The 20,840-nt window shown below is 40.8% G+C and overlaps 1 protein-coding gene across 3 annotated transcripts in view; it reads left to right on the top strand.

Annotated features, from left to right (window-relative positions):
- The window catches only part of ITGA6 (integrin subunit alpha 6), a 47,879-nt gene that overhangs the window by 16,603 nt on the left and 10,436 nt on the right, over window positions 1–20,840 (top strand). For 2 of the 3 annotated variants that reach the window (XM_063340748.1, XM_063340749.1), the window contains exons 2-14: window positions 5,249–5,376; window positions 5,803–5,882; window positions 7,688–7,943; window positions 9,490–9,621; window positions 11,942–12,152; window positions 12,592–12,785; window positions 12,923–13,011; window positions 13,799–13,926; window positions 15,654–15,749; window positions 16,266–16,327; window positions 17,567–17,724; window positions 18,617–18,772; window positions 20,128–20,243. In XM_063340748.1, coding sequence (XP_063196818.1) covers window positions 5,249–5,376; window positions 5,803–5,882; window positions 7,688–7,943; window positions 9,490–9,621; window positions 11,942–12,152; window positions 12,592–12,785; window positions 12,923–13,011; window positions 13,799–13,926; window positions 15,654–15,749; window positions 16,266–16,327; window positions 17,567–17,724; window positions 18,617–18,772; window positions 20,128–20,243 — 1,806 coding nt within the window. Of the gene's footprint in view, window positions 1–5,248; window positions 5,377–5,802; window positions 5,883–7,687; window positions 7,944–9,489; window positions 9,622–10,818; window positions 10,936–11,941; window positions 12,153–12,591; window positions 12,786–12,922; window positions 13,012–13,798; window positions 13,927–15,653; window positions 15,750–16,265; window positions 16,328–17,566; window positions 17,725–18,616; window positions 18,773–20,127; window positions 20,244–20,840 lie in introns of all 3 variants that reach the window. The other variant, XM_063340750.1, reaches the window with a different exon arrangement.

Below are 20,840 nucleotides of genomic sequence, written 5' to 3' on the forward strand. Positions count from 1 at the left end.
GAAGCCAGCAGATGCCCATAATTGGCAGCGGGACTTCAGTCATTATCACGTATCTCCAAGAAGTGATTAAGAGAAAGCAATAATTAATCTAATTCTAACCAATAGAGCAACAGGCCTGATTTATTTGGTTTGAAATTAGAATTTTAGTTTGAAATTGGAACGCACATGTTTTAATTAGGGGGTAGGACTGGAGCTAAAGTGCATTGTAACTTTGTGCCAGGATGTGAGAGAATTCTGTTCTTTTTCCAACATTTTCACATGACAGGCACTTCTTTTAATCAATAGAAATGTAACATAATGAACTATTGATAGAAATTCATTTAACACCTGTGCAGTCTGATTGGCCCAGGGAAACCCTAATCAGTTTATAGTATGTATTTAAGCAAGATGAATAGGGAAAATCGGGATTGAAGTACTGTGAAGCATCTAAATCTGTAATTTACATGAATAGTAAATTTTTTTGTGTCCGAATTTTAGCTCGTATGGTAAGCATTGGATACTACGTAATCATATCTAAAATCATAAAAAGCTAAGGCTTCAACAGGAGCTGATGCTCAGCCCTTTTTATGTTCAGTATACACTGTATGGCTGAGCTTCGGTTCTCTGCATAGCAATAAGGCAAACTTGCCAGGGGATAGAAAATCAGTAAAACATCCGCATCTCCGAGTCTATGGGGTTTGCATCTTTTGACTCTGCAGTCTTGACAGACAGGGTGTTATTTTGGTATCTAAATACAGATTCTGGAGCCTGACTTTGGACATTCAGACCTGAATTGAAAGTAGTGACTGTGGCCGTCGTACACCTTCAGGGTGAAGTCCCAGTGAATAAAATGAATCATACTGTGGGTGGAGAGAAATGAAGAACTTATTTTTGTCAGTCATCGTTTGCAGAGGAAGTTCTTTGTTTTTATCTCAGGGTTTCATCTGCCAGTATAAGGAGATAGCGACAGCTAGGAGAGCACCTCCTCTTACCTCTTTCCTTTTGCAGAAAGGTGGTTTTGGTTGCCACTGAGAAAGCTGAAATGAAACATGCATAGCTGCAGAAAAACCGAACCCCTTCTTGGCATAATGAGCTCAAACTTGATTAAAATTCTTTTATTGAAACACAGCTGAATAAGTAGCCATACAATAATGACCGGAATGTGTCCTCAGTCTGGAAGGACTTTGCTGAGCACGTAGTACGGCTCACTGTACAAGCTGATTCATTTGGACTGCTGCAGTCATGCTGAAATTCACACTGCTGCATAGTCTGTGTCATAGAATCATAGAACCGTTTGGGTTGGAAGGGACCTTAAAGATCATCTACTTCCACCCCCCAGCCGTGGGCAGGGACACCTCCCGCTAGACCAGGCTGCTCAAAGCCCCGTCCAGCCTGGCCTTGAACACCTCCAGGGATGGGGCAGCCACGGCTTCTCTGGGCAACCTGTTCCAGTGTCTCACCACCCTCACAGTAAAGAATTTCTTCCTAATATCTAATCTAAATCTCCCTGCTTTCAGTTTGAACTTAGTTTTGTGCACACTTTTATTTTTAAGTGAACTAATTTGGCTTCTATAATAGAATTCTGATTTTTTTCAAATGTACCTCTTGAACAGTAGGCAAGGTGAATAGCAGCTTTGTTGACCTCAAGTCACAATGTGATTGACAAGGGATTTTTACGTTTTGCTTGATTTATTCAGCCAAAGATTAGGTGCATGTGACTTTCTTACTTATGTTCCTAATAATGTTGATAATCCTCATGATCTTTAGCAACCTGTCTTGCAGAACCTGGAAGCATAGATTTAGTCTTCTCTGCTGTGATCTTTGGGGCAGATAAATAGTGAAGAAGCACAGAGGAGTTACACTACTTTTTAATACGTCTTTGGCTGCTACTTGAAAAATACCTTTCAGTATTTACCATAATATCTACCTGAATTGATCAAATCCTTTGCAAGTGCCTGTTCGCAGTCTGTGCTACTGTTTAACTGTGTTGTGAATAAGGACTTGCAGCCATGTGCCTAACAGGATTCCAGATTTTTGTGTTTGATGAGCCTTGAAGACTAGTGACGGGATTCCTGACAAAAGTTCTTTGAAGTCTGGAGGGTTTTAAATAAGTCTGGTTTGAAATACTTTGTTTACAGTGGAAAATAACTTATGCAAGATTTGGACAAGGGGTATGGGCACTGGGAAGAACCTAAGGTTGCCTCTTTCCTTTGAGATCATGTTGGATTGATGCCTTTTTTTTTTTTTTTTTTAGAGAAGGCTGAACAATCGCATTTTTCATGTGTTGATCTCAACAGCTGTCTGTTTGAGATGCCATTGAATGTTTGGGGCATCTTGTGTCAGGCGGCATATCTTTCCACTGTACCTTCTGTTGGCTATGTGCTGTTTCTTCCCTGATGCCTCAGTAGGTCTTCTCTCTGGCTGAATTGTCAGCAAGATTGTGAGCACATCATGGTGTGTTGTAAAAGGTATCATTTAACTAGGGAGAAGATATAGCCTAGCTATCCTATAGAAAAGGACAGGGTCGTAATTTTCTTGATCTAGCCTCACTGCTGTCAGTAGTTTGCAGATGGGTGAAATAAACCAAATTAAGTATTTAAATTCCAGAAGCTTTTAGTTGTATTCACAATGTTGAAACAAAAGGTTTCTGATCAAATTTCTGGAAGCGAAATTCATAATTTTTACCCCCCACAAGCTTTGAACGAAAAAGTAGAAATAATAAAAATTTCTATTTGTTAGGAAATCAGTGCCTCTACTGTCTTAAATTTATAGTTGTTAATTTAAAAAAAAAAAACGAAACAAAACCAAACAACAACTCATCTGTCTTTCCCTGGGGGTGACAGAACTGAGGAGAAAATGTATGTATTCCTATGTTAGGAATAGCTCAGAAACAGATGCTTTGCAAAAGAATTACTCTGAGAGATTAGAGTTAAATGCACTGTTGCCAAAATTAGAAAATGAAGTTATTAATGGCCTTTCTAAAAGCATGGTTGTTTAGATTACAAACTCTTGTGATGACTGCTACGTTTCTGAAAAAATGCCAGACATATGCAGGGGGAAAAGAAGGAAAGACTTTAAACCAAAACCCCCACACACTGTGTATCCTGATTTTATATATGTGTCTGTCAAAAGCAAATATTTTACCTGAAGGCTTCACCGTTCAGGGGCTTACCTTCATGAGGGCAAATTTTGGATTTTGGGAGAATTTATTTCTATAAGAGTGTTGAAAACTTGTCTGTTTCACAACACAGATGTAATTTTCTGTTTTTAAAAAAGTGTGTTTTCTCATAATACATCAGTTTCATTTTGTGTCTCCTTTCTTTAGTGACAGTGAATAAACATTTTCTTAATAACAAAAATTCTGTATTGATGTTAACTGATCTGGTCTTAACTGTTAGACATGAAGAAAAGAGAGTCTTGTTTTTAGTAAGAAGAGCATTCCGAGGGATAGTAGTTTGCTTTGTCCCACTGCCACTATAAAGTGTGCAGAAAAGCTTTTCTCTCGAGAGCAAAACTCCAAAGGTGAAGCCTTTAAAGAGGGTCTGAGTTCCTCTTTGAACCTTGTGGATCCAGCTGTAGCCCCAGCTTTGCCCTCCTTCACACTGTAGCGTCAGGGATCTCTTCTTTCAAATGTTTTATACCAGGGTCAGGAAACACATGAAGTATGGTTCTCCATCCATCTATCCTGCTGTGCTGTACCTATCCACTTGCTGTTCTCTCGTCCTCGTTTTTTCAGCTGAGCATCATGTTTCTTCTTCCTTCCACAAACTATTGCTTACTGGTTGGTTGTAGTTTCATTTATCAGCTTGAGAGGCAGCTGTGCTTCGACACAAGTGTGTACATGACACTTCAAAGAAAAATTGACAATGTAAGAAATTTTTTTGTCTGAAAACCCTTATTTTGCAATTAAATACATCTACTGGTGATTTTGTGATAATACTCACAGGGGACAGTTGATCCAGGAAAAAAATTTGCTTTATTCAGTTTTTAAAACAAGAACCTTCACATTTGGTTACCAGAACAGTGTCTAAGGAAGGCTTGTTAGACCAGCCTTTTAATAGGAGAGATAAGTCCTTTGTGGGCATGGCCTGTTCTTGATGAGAGATTTGTTGGAGAAGAACATTTTCAGCTTCAAAATGGAGTGAGTATCTGGCTGAAGGAGTGGAGAGGGTGAGTGCACGTTTGCACAGAACCTGGAATAGTTCAGTGAATACTTGCTTGGGCCAGGAGGGATCTTGCTTTGCTTGAAGAGGTGGGCCCCTTACCACAAGAAAGACATTGAGGTGCTGCAGTGGGTCTGGAGAAGGGCAACGGAGCTGGTGAGGGGTCTGGAGCACAAGGCTTGTGAGGAGTGGCTGAGGGAGCTGAGGGTGTTCAGCCTGGAGAGGAGGCTGAGGGGAGACCTTCTCGCTCTCTACAGCTCCCTGAAAGGGAAAGCTGTAAGGAGGTGGGGGTCGGTCTCTTCTCCCAAGGAACAGGCCATAGGACAAGAGGAAATGGCCTCGAGTTATGCCAGGGGAGGTTTAGACTGGATATTAGGAAAAATTTTGACACTGAAAGGGTTATTAAGCATTGGAAGCAGGGAAGTGGTTGAGGCACCATCCCTGGAGGTATTTAAAAGCTGGGCAGACACAGTGCTTAGAGATAGGGTTTAGTGATGGTTTTTGTCAGAGTTACGTTGATGGTTGGACTGGATGATCTGAAAGGTCCCTTCCAACCTTGGCCATTCCGTGATTCACAGGTTGGAGATGTTCAGGTGCCCATAAATTCAGCCGAACGGCAGCACAGGACTGGCATAAAACTAGAAGAAAGCCTGAAAGCACTTGTGTTCACTGTTTTGGCAGTTTGTGGTCATTTTAGTAGCAATACTTTTCCCACCCTTGCCAGCAATTTCTAGTAAGGCAAAAAATGCCCTACTTGATTCCCTGATAGAAGGATATTTTTTGCAAAGCTGCCAGACACCTACTTTTAAAAGATTTTTTATCAACCTCTCTCAGTTAAAATTGCAACAATAATTGCAGCAATAACAATACATTTACTGGTCTGTGGGTCCAATAATTGCAGAATGATTACTGGTTTACAGCCTCTCCTTCCCCCCCCCTTTTTTTTTTTAACGAACAGAGCTGCGCTGTAGCTTTTCATCCATCTTCAAATGTTCCCCCATTCAAACCTCTAGCAATGTGGTGAAAACATTTGCCCATTCTGTTGCCTTCCTCTTTTCTAATATTACCTCTGCAGATCCCTTGAAATCATTTCTCCTTCCCTGCAGATTGCTGGTTGGAGCTCCTCGGGAAAAGGCCTTTCCATCCCAACAAGCCAACAGAACGGGAGGGTTGTACAGCTGTGACATCGCATCTCCAAACGCACGCTGCACACGTGTCGTATTTGATGAGCGGAGTAAGTTCTTCAGCACTTTTGTTTTGAATTGATGCAGTTGTCTGATTTTTCTTATTTGATGTGGTCCTTTCCAGAGGCAGTGCATCGGGCAGTTGCTTCTGTGGATTTATACATAACATTTTTTTGCATCAGAATAAGTTGTAGCTTAGTTGCTAAGATAGCGTGAGATGCTTAAATCTTGGTAGATTTGGATATTCTTATTATTTTGTAAATTGATGTGACATGAAGTAATACGCTAAAAATGTTCACTAAAATGGATGTTGTCAGTGATAAAGTGTACAGACACTGCCACCTGCAGACTGTCTCACGTACTGTATGAAGTGCCTGTCCTGACAGGGACTTTAAAAAAAAAAAAAAGAGACAGAGGAAAAAAAGTAGTTAACTGTTAATATTTGAAGCTGTATTATGATTTATGATACTCTGCAGCTGACCCGAAGATAGAGAGTAAAGAAGACCAATGGATGGGTGTAACTGTCCAAAGCCAGGGGCCAGGAGGAAATGTGGTGGTAAGTCTAAAGGACTAGCTTACAAAAGCATTTTGGGTCTACAGTAAACGTTCTGAATGGTCTGTGTTTCTGTGCAGCTTTCTGACTTTGCTGTGTTTGCTCCTGTGATTCCTTGTAAATAAGGACTTAAATGTCTCCCTAGCAAAGTAAGACACTTGAAGATTGTAAAACCTTTAAATTATTTTTCTAACTGTGAGTTGGCCTTTCTTAATAACCTTTGTAACGATCTAGGATGGATGGTTCATTTTCAGGTGTGTCCACTTCTTTTTTTTGTGATATACACATTGTTTCTTTTAAGTACTACTGGCTACAGAAGTAGGGAAAAATAGTGTGATAAAAGTTGTAAAAGTAGCAGGCTCTCATGAGCCTGTTTTCCAAGATGATTGGCTTCACTTTAACTTTCATCAGGGACTCTGACCGAGTTGCTCCTATGAATTAATGTGGCCGTTGCACTGCAGTAAGACTACTAGTTATTCTTTATTTTATGCAATACAGAGAGAAAAAACTTCCTGGAGTTACCAGAGAGTGTTACTTTTTTAGCTCTTTCTCAGTTAAATAAACCTCCAATGGTGCTGCAGGATACCAGCTACATCATACAATGGGTGTGCAGTGAGGTTTCCCCATCTAATTCTTGCAGGTTCATGTCACTGCTTCCGAAACTGGAGGCAGGCAACTTCAGGGTGCGAATCTGGAGTTATTTAAGAACATAGAGCCAGTAATAACTTGTTTCAGCCTGCCTCAGAACCCAAAGAGGGAAAGAGCAGATGGAAAGAGTCCTGCTTATTGAATCATTAATCATCAACTAATGCTGTCTTGTCTTTTCTGAGCAGGAACTTTTCATTGTAGGTGATAAGTGGGAAACGCACTTATTAGATGAGGTGTGGGCAGCCTGAAGGTCACTGTGCAGCGGGGCAGTTCTGCAGTGCTCGAAGTGTGGAGCAACTGGGTGTTTGCTTAATATTTAAGCCTTGATAGGAACCATAGAAAAAGTGTATCAGCTGAGAAACCTGGCTTGCTTCTGCTCTTCACACGCCTGCTACATCTGGTTCTGCAAAAAACACTGCTGGCAAAGGGGTTTGATTGTTCCATCTCTTTTTACAGTGGTTTGGTGGTTACAGCACTTAACCCAGTGGCTATTCATCCTTTGGGTTAAATATTTGATTAGAATTCTGTTCCCAGGTGAACAGCCTAAAAGGTTAAGGAACAGGTTGTGCTCAGTGCTGCTGCTCTGTCCCAGTCACCATTATCCCCTAAGTGGAACATCCAACGTAGGAAGAAGGAACAACTTCCCTCCCCTTGACTGGAAAAGCTTTCAGGCTGTGCTTTGTGGCACTTTTCTGGAAGGGGTGAGTTCTGAGTAGTCTCAGGTAGATCGTAGTTGGACCAGGTTCTCATGTCCTGTGCAAGCATGTAAATCATTTAACTGACAGCTGTGGGGAAACACAACCGCTTCCTTCTTTGAGAGATAGGGTGGTTCTCTCCTCGCTTCTTGGAAGAGAGGGATTAGGTATCAGGGAAAGCTTTAGAGCTAAAAACCCTAAATCCCACAGAGAAGAGGAATTTAACCACACGGCCTTCCTTGACTGTGAAGCTAGTTGCCCTGACTTGTATCCATAGATGCCCATATTTTCCCATATGTTGCCCGTAGGGAACAGTGGACTCTCTGCATTGCAACACAGATGTCTCCAAGGTGACCAATTTACAGCATTGGTAGCGTGAAGTATTGCTAAAGGAGACCAGCCTTCTTTGATGACTTGCATACAGACATACAGAAAGCCTCACTTACTATTTCTTCTGTCTTGCAGACGTGTGCACATCGCTATGAGAAAAGGCAGTATGTAAACACAGTGCAGGAAACCCGGGATATCATTGGAAGGTGCTACGTGCTGAGCCAGGATCTCACCATTAAGGATGATATGGACAATGGAGTATGGAGTTTTTGCGATGGCCGTTTGAGAGGCCATGAGAAGTTTGGTTCCTGTCAGCAAGGTGTTGCTGCTACTTTTACTAGAGACTATCATTATATTGTGTTTGGTGCCCCAGGCACTTACAACTGGAAAGGTACGACCTGGCTTCCTTCCTGCCTATCCTTCCCGTTTCCTCTGAGATTGCTCACAAGGGTTGCATCCTAAGGTGGTTTTCTTTGGTTTTGGTGTTTTTTTTTGTTTTGTTTTTTTTTTTTTTTTTTTTTTGAGGGGGAGAGGGTAATAGGTATCTAATGATTTTACCCTGCTTTTGCAAAATGCTATGCTCCTGTATCAAACATACTTACTGCAGTTCCTTTAAATATCTTTGAGGGACTGCTTATGAATGGATAATGGAACTTTGCACATATGTAAAGCAAATTTTTCCCTTATTAGTCTTAATCTTATGGTGGGATTGAGTGCTTGCTTTGAGACGTCCATACTGGAACAAATTACTAAATTATTTTGAAGTCATTTGACCAACCTTTTTTCCTGCATTTGAGCAAAAGTTAGATAGCTGCACTGAGATCTTCATTTATCCTGCAGTATTCTCCCTTATTCTTTGTGAAATCTGTGGAAAGTAGTACTTCCCAAATTACATACTGGAGGATTGCAGGAAGACAACTCAACAGAGCAATACTACCTGTATTCATATCTAATGCCATTGATATCCATGTAAAATTCCATGGATGATCTGTCTGACTAAGAGCCAAGTACGCTATATTATCCAGGAGATATTCCAAAACTTAAGGGGAAAAAACCCCCTAGATTTTATCTGTTAGTTTATATTGAGAAGCGTCTAAATGGCCAGCTCCGTCTCTTAAAGTGATTTTTCTCGTCACACTTCATTACACCAACAGCTGTAAATACTTCCCTCTTTAGAACATCTGATTCTTGAACCATTACATTTTTTTTCCCCTCGTACACCTGTGCCTGCTATGTGAACCATGCAAAATCTCTGAGTTAAGCTCTGGCACAAGGTGTACTTTACTGAAAACTTAATCTTCCACGCATCTGTCAACAAAAAAATGACCAAGCTGAAACAGCATATTGAGTTCAGACACTTTTACTTAATTGCAGAGAAGTGCTACAACAGTGTATCCGTCGTAAGAGTACTCTTGTATCATGGAAAAACATGTTTGTGCTTGCCAAAATGTTAAATATGCCTGTTGATAAAAGGGAAGCACACGCTTTATCAAAGAATATCTCTTTCCCCCTTAAATAATGTTTTCTAAATATATCACAGGTGTTTGTCAGAGCTGAACAGTAAATTTTTTCGTGTATTGCTGTGTCCTTACCTCCCTTTTAAGAGAGGCTTTATGAGGTGAAGAACTGAGGGATGAGGGTGGTTCCTGACCAAGTTGGTCCCATGTTTTTGTTGAGAATTTTCATAGTGTCCCATGTTTTCCAGACCATTGCATGGCCTCTCTGTAGAGCAGCATGAGATTCTGGCACACAGGGAGAACTTAGAGATCCATTGCCTTTTGGAAACACTGTCACCAAGTGCACTGTCCTGTGTTTGTCCCATTTAAACAGTAGTCACTCTCTCATTCATCATAATTAACGTTAGTTGGGAACCATTTATCTGTTATTTTTCTCCCTTACCATTCATTTGCTTTTATTTTATCATTTCATTTCTTCAGGGGTGGTTCGCGCAGAGCAAAAGAATCAGACATTTTATGATCTGGGTATCTTTGATGATGGGCCTTACGAAGTTGGTGATGAGAGCCGCCAAGATAAGAATCTAGTTCCTGTTCCAGCTAACAGTTACCTAGGTAGGATTAAGTACGTATGGTAAATCTCTTTAGGCTTCTTAAACATTTGTGATCCCAGCTTGGTGCGATGATACGATATGGGAGCAGAAAATCCTTCGTTTGTGGACCCTGTAACATATTAACTGTTTTGGATAATTCACATCTCCAGCCATGTTTATGGGTTGGTTTTAAGTGTGAGACTCTGCTGAGGTACATAAAAGAGCTGCTAACGTAACGAGAGATTGAAGAGCTGTGATGAGGACCTACAGATTCTCAGGGAGTGATTCTCATCACTCTGATGGTTAAGTACAGTCTAAGGATCTGTAGCCCTTGATCACAAGGTCTCTGCCATGTGGTATCAGAAGGTTTATCAAAAATTGAGTTTCTGAATGTAACTGTTAAAACTGCAGTTTCTCCTGGTAGGTGAGTGCAATTTTTTAATTCTTCAAGTTTTTACAGGCCTCTAAGATGCCATAATACCAGTAGCGTTTATATTTTAAGTGCGCGTAGCAGGGAGTGAGTCTCTTGCACTTTGTCCTTAGGCAGTGGATGTTTCTGTACAGCAGGGAGATTTGCTGGTGCAGAGAAAAGGCTATGCTGCAATTTTGGAAAGGCCTCAAGTGTGAAGAACCTTCCTGTTCTAGTGCGGATTTCTGTGGGGTATCGATCCACTGCTTTTTGGCATATGCAACAAATACAATTTTGGTAACTTGAAACTGGAACTTCTGTGTGAGTGGTGGAAAGCTGAACAGATGGGAAGGGCATTGCTAACGTAAAAAGTAAAAGCAAGTAAAGAAAAGAGCCGACTTAGAGGTACATATCTATTAGAAGAAATAGAACATAAACTTCCATTAAATATCAGCAGTAATTACTGGGTGTAAAAAAAATAATAATAAAAAAAAATTGTAAAAGCTTATGCTAGAAAGACAAGCTGCTGGCCTCTTCTGGTGAAATAAGAATTGGTAAGGTGAGGGGTGCTGTGGAGGTGTCTTTTGCTGTGAACGGAGTAATACTGACTTTTTGCAGTTTCATAACAAATGCATTTATCTCCTAAATGTAAATGCTGCCTTTGATTTGTCACAACCAGGACCTCTTCCAGGCAAGCCTGCTGTTCCCTGCATTGCTGTTCCCTCTGTTTAGACACTAAATAAACATGGTTATAGCTGCTTTGCTTAACTGCTATTTTTTGTCTCTTCAATCTTTCGCTCGTGTTTACAGGTCTTCTGTTTTTGACAGCTGTATCTGATACTCATCCAGATCAGTTTGTGTACAAAACATTGCCCCCCGGCACACAGGTGGACAAATCGGTGGATGTAATGATGAATAGCTACTTAGGTTTGTGACCACTTGGGGTGGCAGCACCTGGTCAGACATGATCTCCAGACCTTTGACATGATCCTCTCCCCTCCATCCCCTCATCTCAAATGCATTGCAAGTAAAAGCATGTCAAAACAGGGATTCAGATGAAGAGGAGCTTGCAAAATAACATGGCTTCAGAGAAACGCTGATTTGTCATGCATTTCTCCAAACCCTCTCATTCCTCCCCAAGATGGGACTCCCTGAATTTTTTTGAAACTTTCTCATTGTGAATTACTGTAGTTGAGAATTTTCATGGTAGTGGTGAAGTGTTTCAGGAGGGGGATTTCTGTCTACTGGCTGGCGTCTGTCTGCCTTGCAATGTGCCTAACATTCTGTTTGGCCTTTATTGGATATATTGGTATACGCAATATATTCTTTTAACTCAGTTTTTCATATATTTTAAAATGTATTGACTTCTATAAAGAATGCATAAGACTAAATTTATTTCAATGTGTCCTTTAGGGGGCTGCATTAAATAAAAATTGCCAATTTCACCATTACTGTGTAAGGTCATTCTCAAATACCGTTTACGTCATTCATGTAAAACGCTGTGCTTGTGTGGTACATTTTGCATGTTTGCAATAGAATGATACTGACTAGTACTTAAGAATTTTTACAATAATTTTGCCAGAGGTGAAATGCTCGAGCTATATTCAAGTGGTAAGGTGCAGTCATTTCTAAGCTGGTGTGTTTAAAAATGATCTTGTATTTGGTGTCCGTGAAAAGTAGATATGAGTAAGCAATGAAATAATATGCTTTGTGGGGGAAATACTTAAATATAATGTATGGAGGAGTGTAAACTTGTGAACGTGCGTCCACCAGTCCAAACAGAAATGGAGAACTCCCAGTTACATCATAGTGCGTTTTACACAAAGCTTCTATTCAATATACCACTTTAATATAGTAGGGGAATTTCTTTTTCCTGTTAACAATACAAGCTGTTAGTTAGTTTGGTTTTACTTTGTTTCTTTCTCTGTTAAAGGTTTCTCTTTGGACTCGGGTAAGGGAATTGTCTCCCAGAATGAGATGACTTTTGTGTCCGGTGCCCCAAGAGCCAACCACAGCGGAGCAGTTGTTTTACTGAAAAAAGAGAAAAACCAGAGAGCGCTTTCCCTGGAGCACATGTTTGAAGGAGAAGGGCTGGCCTCTTCTTTCGGCTACGATGTTGCCGTTGTGGATCTCAACAGTGATGGGTACGGCCTTGGGTAACTCCTGCTGCCTGTACAGTGAAGGACGGCAATCTGGTTTATTTCTGATCTGGTTTTTCACATTAGAAATAGAAGGAATGCCAAATCCCATCTTCCATCTTTTGCTGGAGGAAATGGCGAGCATCTCAGAGAACCACTCAGGACACAGTCTACGTTTTTAATTATAGAAAAGAGTTTATTTGAATTTAAGCAGTGTAAACAAATCTCATACCCAAAGAAGGCCCTAGAAGATCCTTGTGTGTCACAAAGGGAATATAATCAGCTCGTACTGTCAGTGGAGCTGTTGTTGCCCAACCAGTTTAATGTACTTTTTAGTCTTTGTTCAGCAGCTCTTTGGCTACTGACCTTGAGACCACAGTCTGGTCGCTTATTTTTCACAGTTCTTCCGTAAAAGCACTTTTTTTTTTTCCCCTTTAATTCTAAGATGGCAAGACATTGTTGTTGGAGCCCCGCAGTATTTTGACAGAAGCGGAGATATCGGCGGCGCTGTGTACATCTACATTAACCAGCAAGGCAAATGGGAGGGAGTAAAACCCATTCGCTTAAATGGAACCACTGACTCCATGTTTGGTCTTGCAGTTGAGAGTGTTGGGGACATTAATCAGGATGGATATCCAGGTGAGTGAAATGATTACAATAAAAATGGATGCGACTTTTTTGCTAATGCCAGACTTGGAACATTGTACCCTTATCATGATTGCAAGCTGCAGAAAGAGTAAGAATGATTTTTAGATGTTGCAACTTTTTTTCAACAGATATTGCAGTAGGGGCTCCATATGATGGTTTTGGCAAAGTCTACATTTATCATGGATCCAAGAATGGAATAAATACAAAACCAGCACAGGTAATGAAATAACCTTTATTTTATATATCATTAGTCTTGCACAAAATTAAAGGAATGAGAGGGCTCCCCATCTTCTCCCTTTCAGTTGCTACTGGTGGGGTGGTGGCAATGCAGAAAAGTCACAGGGCCCTTCCAAGATTGCACTGCTCACCAGAAAGATTAGGAATTCTTGATTTTAATACACGTTTTTCTTCTGGGGCAGCCCTTTGGCACCAATAACACGTAGACAGGAAAAAGGCATGTAGATGTGTAAGTTTGGGGTTTTTTTGAAAGACATTTTGGGATTTGAAAATAATTAGTTTCTTAATTTTCTCATTCATTACTACTGCTACGCTTTCTTTAGTAATTAAAAATATTTATGCCTTTTCCTTTTTTTCTTGAGGACCACTGTGTTCAGTTTGCAAGGTGAGAATAGAATTTTATTATCCTAGAATACTCTTGGAATACTTTCTAGAATACTTTTTCAGTTTCCAGTGCCTATACTGCATAAATACTATAAATAAAGATAAGCTAGGCAACGTTTCTATGCAAAACAGTCATTTGTGGTACTCACTGCTATTTGCAAAGTAACTTCTTGGAAGAAAATCAAATCATCTTGGTACTTCAGTGTCATTTACCTGAACACAGGGGTCCTGCTTCCTTGTATCTCTTCTCTCTCTCTCTTTTTTTTTTTTTTCTTTTTTAATTTTCTGGCCGTAAGACAATGATCTTCACTTGTTACTTTTTTAACTTTTATAGTTTTTTAGTTTTTAAATGTCTGAATTCCGTCAATATGTTTGCTCTTTAGATTCTTGATGGTGAAAAAACAGGCACCAATTTCTTTGGTTACTCTATTGCTGGAAACATGGACCTGGATAAAAATTCCTACCCTGATATTGCTGTTGGTTCCCTTTCAGATTCTGTATCCGTGTTCAGGTATTTTACACAGAACTGTAACTAATTACACCAAAGTTTTGGGTTTAGACAAACTGCTCAGAAGTAACTAAAAGCTGTTTGGCCTGGAGTATATTTTTCCTTTTGGGAGTTGGAAATTCCTGGGAGGGGGCAGGCCGGGGCAGAATTCCGTAAATTGGTTTGTTACTTTATACCCCTCTTCTTGTTGAGAAGCTGCCTTACAATCAGTGCAGGGTAAGAGGGTGATCGGGGGCAGTTACTGTGGAGCGCTGCTGTGTGTCGTCTGTCCGTCCCCCGGCTTTGCCCTGTGGTAACTTACCTGGATGCCCGTGTCCTGTGATGGAATTAAGGGTGATGAGTAATTCTTTTGCCTGATGACGGGAAGTTAACCGATACATTTGCTAGAGCTTTTGTTTGCTGCTGTTCAATAAATCTAATCCTGCTTTATTGAAGATAGAACCAAACCAAACCCCTCTTTTGTAGCTGAGGATGCGAAAGCGGCGAGGCGCATGGCCTTGCTGAGGTTGCAGTGGCGTCCCATGGAACAGCTGTGAAGAAGCCCTTTTCTTCTGTGGATCTGTGAAGATCCTTTTGTATTTCCATAGCACATGCCTTAATTAGGGATGAGGCAACGGTCTTCTGCAGACCTCTGCTTTTTCCCCAGTTTAATATACTGTTAAGTTGAATCACTAGTAATGAGGAGGAAAGGACTGTCTCCTCATCAGCGCTGTGAATGCTGCATCAAGTTCAGGTCTTTGGTGGTCGCTGTCAGGTCCCAAAGGAGGAGAAGCAGAAACTCCAAAACTGTTTATCTCAATTTTGAGCATGAAAACAACTCTACCTTTCAGCCAAAATGATCTTTCCTACAATTTTTTGATGATGCCATCTCTAAGGTGTATCGTATCTGTGTACATAACTGGAGTGTTCTTAAATACACTGAAACAGCCCCAACAAAAGCAGCTCCTCTTGCTTGTGGAAGAGAACAGAGTAGGTGGAAGGGAAGTTGGTTAGACTATTCAGTGTTTGTCTTACTCAAAAGGAGCAGTACAAAAACTTTTACAAAGGTGAGAATGAAAACCTTTATGGTGACAAACAGTGAAGGGATGGCCCAGTTAAAAGAAAATTGCTAGAATAGATGGAGGTGGCTTAATGGCCATTTTAACCAACCCTTAGATGCTTCGAGGACAGCAGGATCAGCTCATTCATTTGTTCATCTGAACTCTCTTTTCTTGTCCCTTCCAAAAAGGAAGAGAAAGGAAAAGTTGTCAGACTGAATTACAATTACAGCCCACACGCAGAGGAGTTGGGAAATGAAAACATCGTTTCCCACAGCCACCCAACGCTGGTGTGAGCATTAATCTGAATGAACTTTAGTACCTACAGTTCTTCACAGGGGCTGAATTACCATTGGTGTGGGAACCATCACTTTGACTTTTCTAGGTTTTTTTTATATGTGTATAAAATGACAACCACACCACCACACTAATGTACTTACTTCCCTGTCAGGCATTTAAGACAACTGTAGTTGTTTTTTGTGATGTGCTTTGCTTAGCTTTAAGTAGTTTTCTTTTGTTTCTAACCATTATCAAAGCCAAACTCTTGTGTTTCCTGGGGTGTCTTTGTTGCAAATCAGTGCAGGGACAGAGGGCATCTGGCATTCTACATGAATTATTTCATTAATCTTAACAGAAACTTTCCCTTCTTTTTCTACCCTGTCTTTTCATTCCCCATTTTTCCCTCAAATGAAGATCTCGGCCTGTGATAAGCATTAGAAGAAGCATTACAGTACAGCCTCACAGAATTGATCTAAAGAAAAAGAACCCCGAGGACCCTAGCGGAATATGGTAAATCTAAAATATCTGTTATATCAGAAGCCGCGGTGTACTGAGTTTTCCGTTGTCCACATTCATTCAGTCAGGGATGATGTTCCAGTGAAGGGACATGACACTCGTGCAGGTTAAGCAAATGTATCTACACGTGATCATCTTGACTTCTTCAATTTGTTATGACTGCTGTGCCAAAGACAAGGTGTGGAATATGTTCTATTGCAAATGCCCATTTTTGAAAATGAATGTCACTTTGTCACTTAAGACTTTTAACGCTTACAAGTATGTTAACTTGAACAGCTTTCTCGTGAGCAGAGATGTAAGAGCAAATGCCAGAAACTATTTTTTCCTAATAGCTTATTAATCATTTTTTCTTGCTTTGTAATTCAGTTTAGTAAGCAACAAGTTACTGTTCTAGCATGAAAACCACAGTCATAACACTGATAGTATCAGTCAATGGACTATTAAAACTTTTCAGTCTGTTGGACCGTGCCTTTTTTAGGTTAATATTAATTTCTTGGTGCTTTTTTACAGGATGGATGTGGAAGCATGTTTTCAATATACTGCAAACCCCAGTGATTTAAATCCAAGAATAAGTAAGTTTTGAAGATAATATTTTTGATCTGTTTGTCACGTGGTTTGGTTTTTGTTATTTCTTTAGAGTGTTATCAGGGAAGAACAGTACTCAAATTATAGTGACTCAGCTCAGACTGTGACTGTCAAATTTGAAGCGGGCCTCAATACTGAGGTCAATCAGCTATTGCACTATCTGTATTTAGGGTAACACATATTTAGAGTCACGTGTTAGGAAGTTCTGTGGATGACAGACTGAACTGAAGCTTTCTAGGTAATATAAGGCTGCCCTACAGATCAAAAACATTTTGCTTCTTTAGGCTACTGTTGCTTTAGAAAATAGTTTTAAAAGCCCATTTTATATATCATTAATAAGCACTATTTCTTATTGTAGACTTATCCTGTAAAACAGTGTTCTGAATCAATGAAAATGGTTTTGTGGAAATCAGTAACTGAAATAAAAAATCTTCGTATAAGTAGGAGCCTGGAAGACTGTGCCATAAATGTAGCTAAAAATGTGAAGCATTAGTTTCTTATGTCTTATTACAATGCTGCTGTTACTACACCTCAGAAAACTGCACCATTTTGAGAGGAAATTAGAAGAATTTTAAGCCCAAACTTCCTTCTCCTCCTTTGATGTCTTGCATTTTCTCAGTTGTAAAATCCATTGTCTGGCACACCGTGTGCCGTTCCCATCCTTGCAACGTTGAATTAGCTCAATGAATACAGAGATGATTAAAAGATGCACAGAGTTCAGATCTATCAAAAGATACCTCAGCATCAACTAGAAAGCTCTAGTCATGCTTTTGCTTTCAGTGTTAAAATTAACAGTCTACCTTGACCTCAAAATCCTGCTGGCTGCGTAGGCGCTCTTTGGGACAAAGCAGCAATCAAGGACGGGTGAGTGAGAGTACTTCCAAAGTTGTGTGTATCAGCCCTCTACTGGCTCCACAGCAGCTATTACAGCTCCTCCCGCCAGCTCTACGTGCTGGGAAAGCAATGGGGTGCTTCTGGAATAAAAGGATTTGGTTTAGAAGTTTCCTTTAAATACATGCACAGGGCACCAGGCCCTCAACTGGACAGGGACAAAACTGACAGATGGAGAAAGCATTGTAAATAACTGAAAACAGTTTGCAAAGCCCCGCGCTGGCTGAAACAGTTTTCTAGAATAATGTTGTAAGATCATACCTGGAGAAATTGAAGTCCTTTTTAATAAGGCAAGGGATCTTCTTTTTATAGTGACCTACTTTATTTCTTCACAGAGATCAACTATACGTTTGAAGCCGAAAACGAGAGGCGGCAGTTAGGCCTGCCGTCTAGGGTACGGTTTAAAGACCACCTGTCTGATCAGTTTACTGCAAGTACAACCCTAAGGGGGCAGAACTCCAAAGAGTGTGTGACCACCAAGCTTGTACTGCAGGTAAGGCAGAGTATTTTATTTTTATTTAATTTACATCCCTTTAAAACAAAAGCATGCTCTTTTTTTTCAGCCTCACGGTACCTTTGTATAGAACTTAAAAGTCACGTGCAACATAAAGCTTCAAAACTAGCAAACGACCGTAGTTAAGTAGTACCTTACTATTCCCTGCACACAAGCTGCTTCCTCCTGTTGCCCATCTTACAAAGTACGAATAAAAGTTGTAGCCACTGCAGCATGCTCTGGAGGTCCACAGAGCTGAACTAATTTAGGACAATACAGAGGGAATAAATGCCAAAAATGGAGAGCAGTTTCCAGTGGAAGTAATTGTTATAGAATTTAATGGTGTGGCTGGCTAGGAAAAGAATTTTAACCCAATGGGATTTTGGAGGGGATGAATGGGCAGGACGAGAAAGCTTGGTACGTGCTCTCTGACTTGGCTGCTACACTGGCCCTTAAGGGCGGCATCGCTCCAGAAGCCGAACAGATTCCCAGCCACAGCTCAGCCGTAATGAGCCTCCAAGGTGCTTTTGACCACAGCAAATTAAAGAGCTTGAACTTACACAATAGGGAGAAAGTGTGTTATTTTACTGTTGTAGTGTGAATTTCACTTGCCCAAGTTACCACCTGTTATTCCTGGGAATTCTTAATGGTGAGAGAAATCATCAGATCGGGAAGCCAGAAAAAACAGACAAGACAGCAGGGCTAGGCTCCTTGGGTTCTTGCACGTTTTTAGAAAATGCTGGCTTTCTGTGTGGTGAATAGTTTTAATACTGTGAAATGTAGCAGCAAAGATTTTACTTTACAGCTTATTCTAAAATGTATATCAAAAGCTAGTCTTTTTGTTTTCTTCTCTGTGCTGTTCACTAACTATGCCATTTAAAATATTTAACAGGAAAAAATTAAAGATAAGCTACGCCCCATTCCAATATCAGTCAGTGTTAAAATTGCCGGCCTGGAGTCTAGCTCACCGTCCCCGAGAAAAGAGCGAGCGCTTCCGGATCTTATACCAATTCTAAATTCAAATGAATCTGAGACAAAGACCACAAAAGTAAGTCTTTGATATCACGTTTTCCCATAAATCTGCACTTCGATAAATCACTGAATTTTAAAGACTGTAGACACCTAAATTATGACGAAAGGAAATAACTGGGGTGGCACTGGACTTATATTTTATACTGGCTTATATTTTATATTTTGGTATGAACTTGTTACAAAATGTTATGAACTAGATCCTGTGTTTCTTTTGCAACAAAAGTGAAGATGGTATAGCTGCTAGGTATTTTTTTTTCTCTCCCCAACAAGTTTAGGGTGAAATGTACTTTTGATTAAAAATGGAAATCACAGAATGGTAGGGGTTGGAAGGGACCTTTGGAGCATCTAGTCCAACCCCCTGCCAGAGCAGGGTCACCCAGAGCAGGTTGGACAGAAACGTGTCCGGGCGGGTTTTGACTATCTCCAGGGAAGGAGACTCCACCACCTCTCTGGGCAGCCTGTGCCAGGGCTCTGCCACCCTCAAAGGAAAGCTGTTTTTCCTCATGTTGAGATGGAATTTTCTGTGTTCCAGTTTGTGCCTGTTGCCCCTTGTCCTGTCACTGGGCACCTCTGAAAAGAGTCTGGCCCCATTCTCCTGACACCCACCCTTTAGATATTGATCAGCATTGATGAGATCCCCCCTCAGTCTTCTCTTCTCCAGGCTAAACAGCCCCAGGTCTCTCAGCCTTTCCTCATCAGAGAGATGCTCCAGTCCCTTGATCATCTTTGTGGCCCTCCCATTGGACTCTCTCCAGTCTTTCTTGAACTGGGGAGCCCAGAACTGGACACAGTACTTCAGATATGGCCTCACCAGGGCAGAGCAGAGGGGGAGGATGACCTCCCTCAACCTGCTGGCCACGCTCTTTTTAATACACCCCACGAGACCACTGGCCTTCTTGGCCACAAGGGCACAGTGCTGGCTTATCCATCGCCTCCTGCTGTGAATGCTTATCCACATCACAAACTAATGTCCAGTCTACTTCTTCCACAGTTAGGATGCTCTAACAGTATTAGAGCTCTGCAGCAGTGACGTAAAAGAGAGGGAATATCTCGGGTAAAAGATCTCGTTTCCTCAGTGCTCACTGAAGAATCAGACTTAAGGATGTTTTTCCTTGTTAGAAGCATACCTCTCACATAGAATTATCTAACTCTGTCTTTTAGTCACATTTAAAAGTCTAAATTCTCAGCATCAAGGGCTATGTCTCACAAAGAAAAACTCCCTTGACAGACAAGAAGGGTCAGGTTAAAATCATACTCATCCAGGAAAGTGTCTCTGAGTTCCCTGTAGATGCTTTACACCGTGCACATCAGAAATCTTGTTTTAAGCTAGTATCATGTGGCATGCAGTAAAAATGCTTTTGTTTTATTTAGGTGGAGTTCTTAAAAGAAGGATGTGGAGAAGACAATGAATGTCACAGCAATCTGAAACTTCAGTACCGGTTCTGTACTAGAGAAGGAAATGAAGACAGGTTTACTTATTTACCGATGTAAGCCTTGATTAGTGCATTGCTAAAAATCAAATTATTAACAAGTGCTTAAAATAACTTTCAGGAGAGGATTTTGGGAGGTAGAGCAGCTTTGTTCTGTTAATCTGCCAAACGCGGGCCTGTGTAGGTACTACTTACTGATCTGTCAGGGTGAGGAAGCCGGGGGAGCAGGAATGAGCTTTAGAAGAAGAGGGATGGTACCGAGCCCAGCAGGTACAAAGTGGCCACAACTGTGCAGGTGTGGGCTAAAAGTTAGAAAAAAAGGGTTCTAACCCCTGTGGAAATGAGATTCTAAACCAGCCTTGTGGAAGTTTATTATGTGCTACTGTTCACTATTTTTGAGATGAAATTTGATTGTGAGTATGACAACGTGATATACCATAGTCTAGTAGCCCAAGACAAGCAGTTACAGAGAACTGAACAGAGAAATCACTTTGCCGTAACACGCACTTAATGTCCCGCTGCATCCTTCCTCCCTGGAGGGCCAGTGAAATGAGAAAGGAGGTGTACAACAAAAAAAAAAAGGAAGTGTGTTTACTTATTGTCGTCAGTCACCTTTAGCAGTGAGTGCCACAATCTGACTCGGAAACCAAAAGC

Source organism: Chroicocephalus ridibundus, chromosome 7 (assembly GCF_963924245.1).
Source record: "Chroicocephalus ridibundus chromosome 7, bChrRid1.1, whole genome shotgun sequence".
Classification (NCBI taxonomy): Eukaryota; Metazoa; Chordata; class Aves; order Charadriiformes; family Laridae; genus Chroicocephalus; species Chroicocephalus ridibundus.